The sequence below is a fragment of the Osmerus mordax genome, chromosome 13 (genome assembly GCF_038355195.1).
Source record: "Osmerus mordax isolate fOsmMor3 chromosome 13, fOsmMor3.pri, whole genome shotgun sequence".
Taxonomy (NCBI): Eukaryota; Metazoa; Chordata; class Actinopteri; order Osmeriformes; family Osmeridae; genus Osmerus; species Osmerus mordax.
Window position 1 is genome coordinate 13,498,108 of NC_090062.1, and position 13,546 is coordinate 13,511,653.

A 13,546-nucleotide genomic window follows, 5' to 3' on the forward strand; every position below is an offset into this window, starting at 1 on the left:
AGACAGTGTTTGTATCATTTCCATTTCTATTCCAGCACAAACAGGAGTATTCATGCATATCAGACAATAATCCATGTTAAATAATTGGATATGCTCATTGTGCTCTCATTGTCATTCTGCTCGTCTCCACCCAAGCAGAAAGAGGGTCAGGATTCTCTCTCTTTTCCCCCCGATGTCAATCAGTCTTCAATAATGCTAGGTGGCTTGTTTGTACTCTTTTGGAAGCACATTTGTGGCCTCTGATTGTTCTTCTGGCATCACTTTCCTTCCTTCTTTCTCTTTGTTTGTCTCAAAGTTATACGAGTTCAGACTTCAAACTTGGCCGCACTTAATGCCAGACAATTTTTGTGTTCTGGAATCTAATGTCAGGCCCATGTGTGTTCCATTCCCGTGTGTGTGTGTTGATCTAGGGAGGAGGAGCACCCTGGCCTGTCAGACCTGGAGATCATCTCCCAGCCTGGGGAAGAGGACAACCCCTGCATGGCACCTGTACAGCTGGTCAGCTTCGGCTACCGTGACCTGCCCCTGGCCGCTCTGGACCTCTCGCTGGCCGGTTCCCAACTCCTCTCCAACCTGGACGAGGACGACAACCGTGAAGGGTGAGAAAGCCAGGCTTCCTGAACGAAGCGATGTATCCAGACACTGAGGTGCTCCAGTCCGCTAGAAAAATCAGGTTTCTCTCCTCCCCGTGCTCAGTCAGACAGCTCTCTATTCATTATTCATCACAACCTGCTCTTTTGTCAGGGACCTGGGCTATCACGCTACACTACACAACATAACTGTTGTTAGAAATAATTGATTATAAGGACAGTTATGTTATATTTCTTAGTATGGTAAATGTATTGTGTAGTTTACAGTGTTACTCTCCTTATCCCAAGTACATGACTTGGTGGTTTGGCTCGGCTTCTCACAATCGAATATTATTTTCAATAAGCGAGGAGCCCTGGGCTGAGCAGTGGCTGCAGTAAGTTAAGCAGGATCTATTAATCATGTCAGAATTAACATCAGCCCTCCTCTCTCTCTCTCTCTCTCTCTCTCTCTCTCTCTCTCTCTCTCTCTCTCTCTCTCTCTCTCTCTCTCTCTCTCTCTCTCTCTCTCTCTCTCTCTCTCTCTCTCTCTCTCTCTCTCTCTCTCTCTCTCTCTCTCTCTCTCTCTCTCTCTCTCTCTCTCTCTCTCTCTCTCTCTCTCTCTCTCTCTCTCTCTCTCTCTCTCTCTCTCTCTCTCTCTCTCTCTCTCGCTCTCTCTCTTGACCAATTATATCATTACCATAATTGACATTGTACATGGCATGATCCTCAGAGTGGCCTCCCAGAGAATATGTCAGCCTTCATACCCTGAAATGGCTGATAGTACTACGTAATTATACATTACATTATATTGAATTACACCATTCCAACTCCACCCCTGAATAGGTCATTTTATGGAGATTATTTAGATTGTTTTGTCATTTTCAAGGTGGGAAGTCATTAATACCAATTTTTGGGTCCTGGGATCATTCCGAACCTTTTTCCTTACAAGTGTATTTTTGAAAGACCTTAAGGCATATAAAGTCGAAACACATAGTAGCTCTTTGCTTTTTCATTTCTCTTGATGTCACAGGTGCTGTATTTCTAATGCAGACCATAACAAATCTTGGAAAATACAGCAACACTCTCCCAGCCGTCTAGAATGGCACTGTAATGTACGATACCTATAATAGGGTCATGTTGTTCAGCGCGAGTGTAGAAATGCTGGCTCGGCATGTGGATATTATGAGCTCATATTACAGCTGTCCATTTCATTAGTCACAGATTGCAGATTTGCATGTGCACGGTTCATATCTGGTCAGCGCGCCTACATCCTGTCCAGGAAGAATGACTCAGACCAGTGTCTGACTGGGACACCTCCACAGGACACACACAAACACCATAAGCTGGAGAATGGGATCCAGAAGGCCTCATCCAAGCCCCTCCGTTTGACACCCAGGGCCTGTCTCACTTCGCTGAGTCTGGTGCTGGCCGGCCCCGTCCCGGACAGATGGATCCCACAGACGCACTGTCAACAGTGGGCGCTGCTGACACTAACACATTACTGTTGTCACAGCTAGGGCTCTCACACACACACCACGGCCCCCTCGTTTGCCCCGTTCTCTGTCACCGTCGCACGTAACGACAGTGACGGCACATTATGGGATGCTGCTGAGCGTTGGCTGTGTTGGCGCTCTGACTCCGGTGCCAGGATGACACGCTCGCTTTGGGACGCGTTCTTGTTATTTTGAACGGCGGTTTGGAAACACATTTGAGAAATGGAAATATGAAGAATGCATTCCTTGTACCATGTGTGAAATTTATAGAAACAGATGTAGGTATTTGTTTTCTTATTGGTGATTTGACCTATAATTCAGATGTACTATCATACTGTAGCTAGCACTACTACAGGAAGGCTTTTTCTATCATGTCCTTAGTAAAACATTTCTCCTTGTATCAAATTCTCTTACCAGGATTTTAAAGGTCTAATAAAAGGTCTAATAAAATTCCTGTTAAATCCATGAGGCATGAGCTCCAGATTATAGAGCGCAGTATCGTGTTATATCTCCGGTATATATCTTAAATGGAACACTAATTTTTTGCATTAATCATAATTACAGTTTCATGCCTGCGTTTGAATTCTCCATCAGCACTGTGGTTATGGTTTGGAGCATTTAAGCACTGCTCCGCAGTTGGTTTGCTGAAGGTGTCCTGGAAGAAATAAGGGGCTGACGATGGAGGCGACTTCATATGCTGGTGTTCTCCCTCTTCTTGTTGAAAATAACCCATGACAGGTGACCTTACCTCTGATGACAGTGTCTCGATACTTGCTTCGCCAGGAAGCCACTCTGCAGTACGGAGACGTAGCCAAGAACGCTTGATGCAAATGTGTCAGTCAATCAGTCAGCCAGCTGCCGTCCCCCAGGTCTTGACATCCTCTTCTGTGGGCTTCAGCAGCGACGGTGCTCCCAGTGCTAACGCGGGTGTTTCCATCTCCTTGTGGTTATTGATCTGCTGCTGCCGGACAGCAGCAGATCTGCTAAATGACTAAATGTTAATGTAAGAGCAAGGCTGACCACTGCAGACAGCCTTGTGCCGGACAGCAGCAGCAAGCCTGGCCCCACTGTCACTCAGCAACACAGCGTGCGTCCACGCAGCATCTTCACCTCCACAACAGGGCTCACAAGGCTGTCTGCGGGACAGGGACATTCCCCCAAGGCAAGTAAGGTGAAGTGCCTTGCCCAATGACACAACGTTATATTTTTACACGACAGGGAATCGAACCGGCAACCTTCTGATTAATAGCCCGATTCCCTAACCGCTCAGCCATCTGACCCCCATGCTCTGAAACATCTCAGCCACCTGACCCCCATGCTCTGAAGCATCTCATCCAGGACTGTAGAACATAATGCGCAAAACAAGCCGGCCAAGTTGTGTTCTCTAGTCAAGTACTTTAGTCATCCGTAGATGGGAAACGTGCCTGCGTTTAGAACAGGACCCTCTAGGGCTTACTAGGCCCCACTGTAGGCCGGCTCACCTTTAGGAAATGATGAAGGGAAGGAAATCAGGCTTTTTTACATTGCCGTGGGATATGATGAAGTGAGGTTGGTAAGAATGGAGATGGAGGCAGGCGAGGGCCGTCCATGGCCATCAACATGATAATGTACCTTGAGAGGGATGTGTCATATGCTCCACTGACTTTCCCCAGGAAAGTGGATTGCCTTCCGAGGCTGTTCTAGGAGAGACTCATTGGCTCTGCCTGGTCATGAGGGAGTGTGATTGTAATAGAAGGAGTGAGTGAGTGTCTGTGTGTGTAAGTGTGTGTGTGTGTGTGTCTGAGGCTGTTGTATTATGCATGGGATGGAGGAAAGCATCAGACATAGCGACAATTTGTGTGTGCCCTTGTGTGTGTGTACTTCAAATTGAGGAACAAATATTTAATCACATAGGGACGGTTCACTGGATGAGGTTCAGTGAGTGGACAGTGATTCTACAATGGCTGGTTTGGATGGCTTTTTCTTGGCAGAATATCATGTCCATGCGCTCCTTTCTGTGAAAAACATTGAAATCATTGAAAACTGATATATTCAGAAAGAGAGATTAGGCTACTACTCTCCTGAACTGGTTACGTCTCTGGTATATCGCTTCTATAGAAAGTAAAAACAGCCAGAAGTCTTACATTGGGTGTCAGCCGTATTGATTTCGGGAAATATGCTATTTCATTCGCTCCTTCCCAATCAGGTATACATAAAATATTCAGCCCCATTCTTATGTACTGAATCAATGTTATTGTTTTAAAATGGTTTTATTGTTTGTGTAATGTTTTACAGAGCATGGGAATAGGGACCTGCGCAAGCGTTTGATAAACAAAGAATGGATTTTATCGCGCACTGCCAAAGAGGCTGGTGTGAGTTTCAGAGACATGTACTGCAGTGGAGAATGAGGCGGTGGGAATTAATCAAGAGAAAGGCTCTCATGTCAACCTGCCTGTATGATGAAGCACCCACCATCGGCCATGTTTGCATATCATAGCCCATAGCATTGTGAAGGTGGAGTTGACCTTTCTGTTATCTCTCGTACGCGCTGCCCCCACTCCACATGGGGATTCATAGGCGGGATAAGCAGTCGTTGACACACACACACACACAGACACACTCGTGCACGCGCACGTCCACATAGACGAGCGCACAAGCGTGAAGGCACACATGGGCACACACGCTGAAAGAAAGGGGAGGAACGAAAGCTCTCTCGCTGCACTGTGTAGTGATTGTTATCTAATCGTCTGTAATCATGGTTCACTTCATATTCAAGTTTATGCCTGGCTGTCACATGTCATTAGGACAGGCAGGGCTCCTTCTCTGATGCCTCTGTGTATTTAGATACTCGCTCTCTCTTTTTCTCTCTCTCTCTCTCTCTGTCTCTCTCTCTCTCTCTCTCTCTCTCTCTCTCTCTCTCTCTCTCTCTCTCACATCTGCACACCATTGCCATCCGATGATGAATATCACTGAATTAAATGTCAATAAAAGGTCTACTTTGTTCCTTCGTCTCCATCCCTTTTCAACACATTCCCACCAGCCAAGGACAACAGCGACACTAGGAACCATGGGTCCCTGCATTAGGGAGGGAGGGGGGAAGGTGTGCGTCAGAGATTTTAAGCACACTTTTGCTGCATTGTTGCCTAATGTAGCATGTCTATCAGCAGGAGTGGGCGACATTGTGGGGGTGGTTGTTCTAGCTAGCATCAGGGGGCACTTGCAGTGTTAGCAGTTTTGGAGCCATGGTAAGTGGAGTGCAGTTATTAATAGAGTTCAGGCCATCTATCTTCCTGTCCAGGAGAAGCTGGGAGGACCAAGGTGGCGTGGGTTTGCGTTCAGCACTTTCATTGCTGCCCACTCGCTCCAGTCATCAAGCTGTTTTTGTTTGTTTTTTCTGTTTGTTTTTTTTTGCATTTCAGCTTTTCCCTGTGTGGTATGGCGGGAAAGCAGGCCAAAGTGGGAGAGCTGGAGGGATGGCAGACACATTTTGGTCACAACCTTGTGAGCTGTTATGGTTCGATACTGTACTACAGCAGTCATTCCCAAGGCTTACAGTAAATGCAAGATTACCCTACAGAATGAAGACCAATACTTCACTTGAGCCGTAGTGCCTGGCAGTTACAGTACCAGCCTATCAGGTTCCCTGCCTTCTCATCATCATAGAGCATACCTGAACAGGTGCGGAGGTGTGTTTTGGGCTCTCAGCCCTCCCCTCCTTCTCCCCAACCCCTCCCAGCCCACAGTAATGAATCTAGGATAGCAGCGGGAATGATCTCACTTAATGCACCCTCCCTCCCCCCCCCCCTTCATCAGTCCTGATCAGAGTGCGTTTGCCAGACACAGAGGCAGAAGCATATGCCGTTGATTTGGCTGCTCCCCAAATGTGCGTGTGGACCTCAGGGTGAGGTGACTCGACACCCGGGCCAGATGGCTCATCTGAGGTTGTGTCCTGGTGGGCTGAGAGGATGATGAGGATGAAGAATCCCTCCTCTCTTACTGCTACCACCCACCAGTCACATGCTAAGGGTCCTCATGTTCGTTTTCAGAAATGGTCACTGGTCAGTTTTCATGTGCAGCAACATGAGATGGCCTGGGTGTCATGTTAGCTTTGGCTTTGTCGTTCAACTGAACTTTGTAAATTCAATTGCTAAGTTCCCTGCGCGAGTGTCTCACCTTGCTAGCAGAACTCACATGTCATGAGTTCCACAGGTACACCAAATGTCTGTTAAGTCTTGAGTGCGCTTGTGTGGCTACTTCGGCCCCTCAGTGATGTCATAGTTTTTCCTATTTAAAAGTCCGGTCTGACTTATGGCCACAGCAGGGGAGAAGGGAAAGTTAAAGCACTACAGTGTGTTGAATTATTTCTTCTCTGGTGGTTAGGTGGGTCCTGCCAATTTGTCTTGATTTAATTAGAGTGCTAAAGGTAGTCTAGGAGCCACCGGGGAATCATAGACCTCTGTGTTATCTCCACATAGCTCTGAGAAAGAGCTGCTGTCCCTCCCTTCTTTCTCACCTCTCCATCTTTCTTTCTCTCTCTCTCACCCTCTCTCTCCCTCTCTCTTTCTCTGCCTCTCGATCTGCCGTTCTCTATCTCTCTCTTACACCTGTATTTTTCTCATGTTTTCATTTGATTGAGACGTGACAGTTTGTCTCAGACTCTACAGAGGCATTTGGGGGCAGATTTCTTACCAAAGTGGTCGCCTCCAGATCCATAAAACCATCCTAACTGATCTGCTTTCACTTACAATGGCTGTACACCTGTGATCTGGCCCTCACTAGCTCTTAATGGGATGTCAAAAAGTATATTTTCGACCAACGATTACCTTCTCCGGTCGTTTTCACGTTTCAAACAACTCCTCGCAGACATTTATTACAGTGTGAAGATCAAGAACGTTCCGGGTGGTCGGAAGAGGTTCAGTGGCAGACAGATGCTGTAATAAGTCTCCCAGGATGTTCACTAAGAAGACAAAGTGAAGGATTTTCAGTCGGTGTGATTCTAACACCTTACTTACACAGCGTGGAGACCATCATAGCTGCCGACTGCTCTGAGTCTACACCCAGCCCCCAAATAGACACAGATGGGATCACCTTGAGAAAAAGGGAAGAGGCCTGTGCTGGCAATGTGGTTAATATTCACAGACATGCAAAGTGTGAGATTGCTTTTCTGGCTAAAAGGGAAAGAGATCAAGTGTCCGGGGAAAAACCTATTAGTGGAGACCAGCTTGTCAGCTTCACTGCAGATATAGGTAGATTTATCTCCATTTACCTTGTATTAAAAGGCAATTTCTCTGGCCAAGAACAACTTGAATGTTAAACTTATTTTTCTGTCAGTGAACTCCCTTGCAACAGGAGGGACGTGTGTTGAGGGTCGAGGTGGACCTGGAGTCTGAAAGAGGTGAAAGACATCATACAACCAAAGGGTGATAGCTATATCAATGCTACTTCTAAAGGGAGTCAGGTGGCTGAGCGGTTAGGGTGTCGGGCTAGTAATTTGAAGGTTACCGGTTCGATTCCTGGTTGTGCAAAACAACGTTGTGTCCTTGGGGAAGGCACTTCACCCTACTTGCCTCGGGGGGAATGTCCCTGTACTTACTGTAAGTCGCTCTGGATAAAAGCGTCTGCTAAATGACTAAATGTAAATGTACTTCGACTGCAGCAGAAACCAAAATGTTTTAAATGTATTCTTTTGGACAATAGTGTGCTATAAAGCTGCTATATACACAATATATTTAGATATTCACATAAGAAAATCAGTCTTTTGTTCTTAGAATCACTCAACCTACTTTGTGTCTGTAATCATAGTCCCCTCCCCATAATCTCATTCATTAAGTAGTTTACTTTCCCCTTGCAGTTGTGTGTTGCATACTGAATGTTAAATGAGAGCCAAAAAGGGCAAAGCCCTTACAAACCTCTTGTCCTCATATTTGCTTGCACTTTGTATCACCCCTTTGTCTCTGCCTTCCTCTCCCCTTTCCCTCTCTCTCTCTGACATCATTACTTGGTGCTGGCTGTAGTGGATGCAGCCCCACTGACCTGCCTTTGCTCCCATCATAGAGTTTGCATGAGGCTAAGATGACCACAGAGAATTGGGGTGGGGTGGGATTTCAACTGCTTCTCACCCTCCTAACATGATGTATCCTCACCCTCCTAACATGATGTCTCCCCACCCTCGAGATTAGGAGCTCAAGTCAGATCATCTTCATTGTTAGTGGTGGTTTGCTGTGTCAGGAGGAGTGATTAGCCCATTGTGTTTCACCAGGATTGGTATAGTTACAGGCAAAGTGTGCTGTTGTGAACTCTCTAGAAGTCTAATCCTGTTTGAAGAGATTCTGCTTCAGTTACAACAGTAGGAACTGGATTAAAGAGGAGAAACAACATGCCACATAGTCATGCTACATGGTTATACAGTATCATAATACTGTACAGTATCTAGACTTATCTGACTTATGATGTGCTTGACCATACTTACATTTACATTTATGCATTTAGCAGACGCTTTTATCCAAAGCGACTTCCAAGAGAGAGCTTTACAAAAGAGCATAGGTCACTGATCATAACAACGAGATAGCCCCAAACATTGCGAGCAGCCAAAACATGAAGCATACATTGTGGAAAACCAAATAAGTGCCAAAGGGAATAACCATAAGAGCATGCAGTTAAACAAGTTACAATTGAACAACATGAAACTCCCCACAAGAGTGCAAGAGTGTACCTGTAGAAAAAAATAACTATCAACAGTAAAATATTTCACAACGAGTACAAAAATCCAGATCCAGATCCAGCCAAGCATTCCTAAGTGCCGTTGTACTCCCGGAACAAGTGTGTCTTGAGCCTTTTCTTGAAGATGGGGAGACAGTCCGTGTCCCTGATGGAGGTGGGGAGTTGATTCCACCATTGGGGGGCCAGACAGGAGAAGAGCTTGTGTTGGGACCGGGCGCTCTTGAGCGGTGGGACCACCAGACGGTTGTCAGAAGAAGACCGTAGGTGGCGGGGGGGGGGGGGGTGTAAGGCTGGAGGAGGGTGAATGAGAGATTGTGGGAGATGGAGGGTTTGGCCGGGATGATGAGGAGTTCTGTTTTGGCGAGGTTCAGCTGGAGGTGGTGCTCGGTCATCCAGGCGGAGATGTCTGTGAGGCAGGCCTCGATCCTAGCTGAGATCCCCGGATCAGTCGGGGGGAACGACAGGTACAGCTGCTTGTCGTCAGCATAGCAGTGGTAGGAGAAGCCATGGGAGGTGATGATTGGTCCAAGCGAGGTGGTGTAGAGGGAGAAGACGAGGGGTCCAAGGACGGAGCCCTGTGGGACACCAGTGGACAGCTGGCTACTTTCAACAAGATACGTACTATGTCAAGATATTCTAGTGTATTGCAAACAAACATGTCAGAAACCCTATGACAACCAATAATTGTGGCATATTTTCGAGTTCATATTTAACCTCAATCTTATGTATCTGAACAACCATGCATTACAGGCACTATCCACGCTATATCAGACATATCTAATGTGTAATTTAGAAAATATGTCATAAACATTACCTAACATTAAATGGCATGACCAGAATAATGCAATTTTGCTGAATTAAACTGCTGTTTAAAAAGGTTAGCAAACAAAGGTCAACATGTACTCTGCATTTATGTTGTACAAGTGCAGTCCTATGCACGTCAAGTGTATACAAGTAAATACAGTTCATTCCTGTCAACATGGAACATCCAATAAAAGGATATCTCCCCGTATTTTAATCAGAATTTACAATCTGTTGATCCAACCATCCTACATGTAACACATTTTTATAATCAGCACGTGATCAATATAGTTCTCGAAATGATACAAACATTTGAGAATCTTGTGCCATTTGCCAGTTCTGCGCTGATGTTTTGTGAGCAATGGTGCGCAGGCATATGTAATGAGAAACCTTTCAAATGTAAAATTAATTACCTGTGATCTCACGACATCACTGCTACTCAGCATATATTTTTTGCTTAGTTGGTATTCCTCTTTCCGTGCTTGCTTTGGCATAAAGCTTTGTGTGGGGGCTGACAAGGATCCTGAAGATACATTTGTTTCTAGAGGGGTGTTTTAGATGCTTGCACACTGGTCATGGTGACTGACTGTTCATATTTGTCAGGTGAAATAGAATTTTTCCATCAGTTGAAGATTGCCTCGGGAAGGTTGTAACCATTTGCTGTTTTTTATCTCTCTCAATTTGTTTCCTCCAATACCTTTAAAACTTTCAACAATTGTCCTACGTGGACACCCAATACAAAAGGTGAAGCTTTAGGTGTGTTTGGTTAGCAGAGCGTCGTTGTTTTCCTGAGCTAGCCTGCCAGTCTCCCCTGTTTGTCCTGTCACTCAGTAAGACTCCTCTAATTGCAGTGCCCTGCGAGTATATGGCTCTTGTCCATCTCTTTCCCTCCACCTACTCCCCTCCCCCTTCTGGCTCCCATCTCTCGCTGACTTCTCTTTTTTCTATATCCCATTCTCTCTCAATTGACACTAAGATTAATCTGAATTGTGGGAATTAGAACCGTCCACATGCACTATACTTATCGGAGATGAAGGGATCATAAACAGCTGCCAAGGTGATTCGGTGGCACATTCAAGTCCACATTCTGACGCCGCACAGCCACACCCATTCCTGGAAGCAATTTACCCTCTCATTTCAAACTTCTCCGCTTGGGGTTTTCAATAGAGCTCTAGCCAACTGAAAAAATGGTGTGGAGGTCCGATTCGTTGAGCCTTGGAAACTTTGTCTGTGATTGATTTCCACGATAATGCCACTGTGTTTGCTAGGGATCTGGGTATTGATGGGGTTCAGTTTGTCAGAAATTGGACTCTGCTCTGTGATGTAAGGATGCAGTTGAGATATCAATCCCACAGGTCACTATGAATGATCAAAGGGCCCACTAGAGCAACATATTTTGTTTCCCTTCCTGGGATTGTTTATGAATTCCACATACCTCGGTGAGAGCTATCACTGATTCGTTAAGACTAGTTTTTCTGCTCGCTTTTGGGCCTAAATGGCAGTTATTCCTCACATCATGTGTCCTTAGCAAAGGAAAACTGTATGTCCTGGAATGTAGAAGGTCATATCCTCTCTTACGCTTCTGCTGTAGTGAGACTTTGAGGAAAAGTCTGGAGTAAGAAGCTCCTGTTCTGTTTATCTATTAGTAATGCTACAGCAAATAGACTGTGTAAAACAAATCATCTGTGATTGGATGATAAGCTTGTTCTAATCTAAGCCTGATGAGGGTAAATAAGAGATCAAAGCTGTTCAGGCTGTAACTTTTAAAAGTGGATCGACTACAACCACAAAAAGGAACAACCTGAGAGGACTGAAGCCCAAGGAGAACAGAAGTATTTTGGGCTGCCCTCCAAGACTGACCACAGACAAGCAAGCTAAAGCTTGTTCCCTGTAGAACTATGGCTTGTAATGACTGCAAACAACTTACTCGGAGGATAGTCGAACTGGAGCTAAGAGTCAGAACCCTCTTAGATATCAGAGAGACCGAAGACTTTATAGATTCCATGCTACATAGCCCGGAGGCTAAGCTACCTGCCAATGAGCCACCCTTGGAACCAGCTTTCTCTCCACCGGCCGTTGGACCGGATGAGTCATGGCCTGCTCTCGGCGCTAAACCAAAGAGGCCTAGCGCTGCTTCTACCTTCATCGGAGATAGGACTGTCACCAAGGATAAATAGCAAAAAAAGCGAGGCAGAAACTCTTCCCGCATCACCTCTCCTCCTGTCACACTCAGAAACTGTTTCGAACCACTGGGAACTTTCTCTCCCTTGTGTGTGGAATCCAAGGCGAAGAGGCACAGGAGTGCTAGCCAGGGCCCAGATCGCCGACACACCATGATGGTAGCTACTACACACATGCAAATCCAACACATCATCGTCTGCTGCGACCGGGAGTCCCCCATTTCACTCCAAGCCCCTCTCGGACCACTCGGGGCGCTGTTCGACCCCCTATCAAGCCTAATCAGACAACAATATCACAGGATTATCAAGATCCAAGGTATGCTAAGACTACCCACAGCCCATCAACACTTAGAGGAGCTAACACTGCTAGCACTATAGAATCTACTGCTAGCACTAACGCAGTGGCTAACCTTGGTCTAGCACAAGGTCCTATCATTGCTAACCCAAATAAGACAACACCACATATGGCCACTATCTTGATTGGAGATGCCATGACAGCACATGTTAAACTGGCAAAGACAGAAAATATTTGTCTTAGCAACACATCTGTCGAGGAACTGTCGTCAGAGGTACAAACAATCCTCAACAATAAACCAAACAACCCTAAGATTATCATCCACACTGGCTCGTTTGATATCCTACACAAGAAAACTGGCACTGAGATACTTAAAAAACATTTCACCCAGCTACTGAACACACTCAACAGATCAATCAAGATGTATTCATCAGTGGACCGATTGCATGCTTTCGCAGAGGAAAAGAAGCCTTCAATCGACTACTATCTTTCAACACATAGTTGGCATCTGTCTGTCTGACACACAAACTGAGATTTATCGATAACTTCAATGTGTTCTGGAACTGTGCAGACCGTTTTCAAGCTGACGGACTCCACCCAAACCGTAGAGGATCTCGACTACTAACAGCAAACATCAATCACGTGCTCCTGACCACTCAAGTTTCTCTCCCTATCCCTGTTGTGTCTAAGCTGACTGACGCATCCCAAACAACCTCCCATGGAACAGAACAGAACATTCAAACAGCCTCCTGCAAGGACATGGGCCCTGCACAGGTCTGCACCCCCCGGATGAATTCCCTTGTGATGGAACAGCTCAGTGACATAAACTTTTGCTATTTTAAGTATTATCGTTTTTATTGATTTTATGTAAAGCACCTTGAGCTACAATTCTTGTATGAAATGTGCTATATAAATAAAGTCTTACTTACTTACTTTCCACTTTGAGGGAAGTCTGCTGATATTCCCATGCACTAGAATGGAATGAGTAGGGGAAGCGGTGCCCTGTCTTGGTGGAACTGCAGTGTGGGTAGTGGAGTTCTTTTTATCAGAGGCCATCTGGACTCTGAGGGATGTTGTCTGATTTGCTGTGTTTGGCCGCTCACTTCCTCCCTCGCCGGTATCGATCAGTTTCATGATTTAATCTACCGCCTCTGTTTTCCTGTCCCGCCTTGTCCACTCTCCTCCACAGCAGGCCCACGCTGATGGCTGTATCAACCTGTCCGACACACACAGAACAGAGAGACAGAGAGAGACACACAGAGAGAGAGAGACACCAAGAGAAAGAGAGAGATAGGAAGGGGAAGCAGATAGCATTTAGTTGGACAGAGTGAAGGGTGAGGGGCGTTCGAGGTAGAAAGATGGAGACAAAGACTGAGACAGCGTGGGTCGGGCGTGAAATTGAGTACTTAAGACAGGCTGTGAAAGAACACACCACGACACAGACAGAATGATGAGGGGGGAGACAAGATTTAATCAATCTAATAGGAAACAGCAGGTCAGAAGTATATA

The 13,546-nt window shown here is 45.8% G+C and overlaps 1 protein-coding gene across 1 annotated transcript in view; it reads left to right on the forward strand.

Annotated features, from left to right (window-relative positions):
• LOC136955749 (transmembrane protein 266-like) overlaps nt 1-13,546 on the forward strand; it is a 30,977-nt gene that overhangs the window by 5,372 nt on the left and 12,059 nt on the right. The window contains exon 3 of the mRNA XM_067249472.1: nt 411-599. Coding sequence (XP_067105573.1) covers nt 411-599 — 189 coding nt within the window. The remainder of the gene's footprint in view (nt 1-410; nt 600-13,546) is intronic.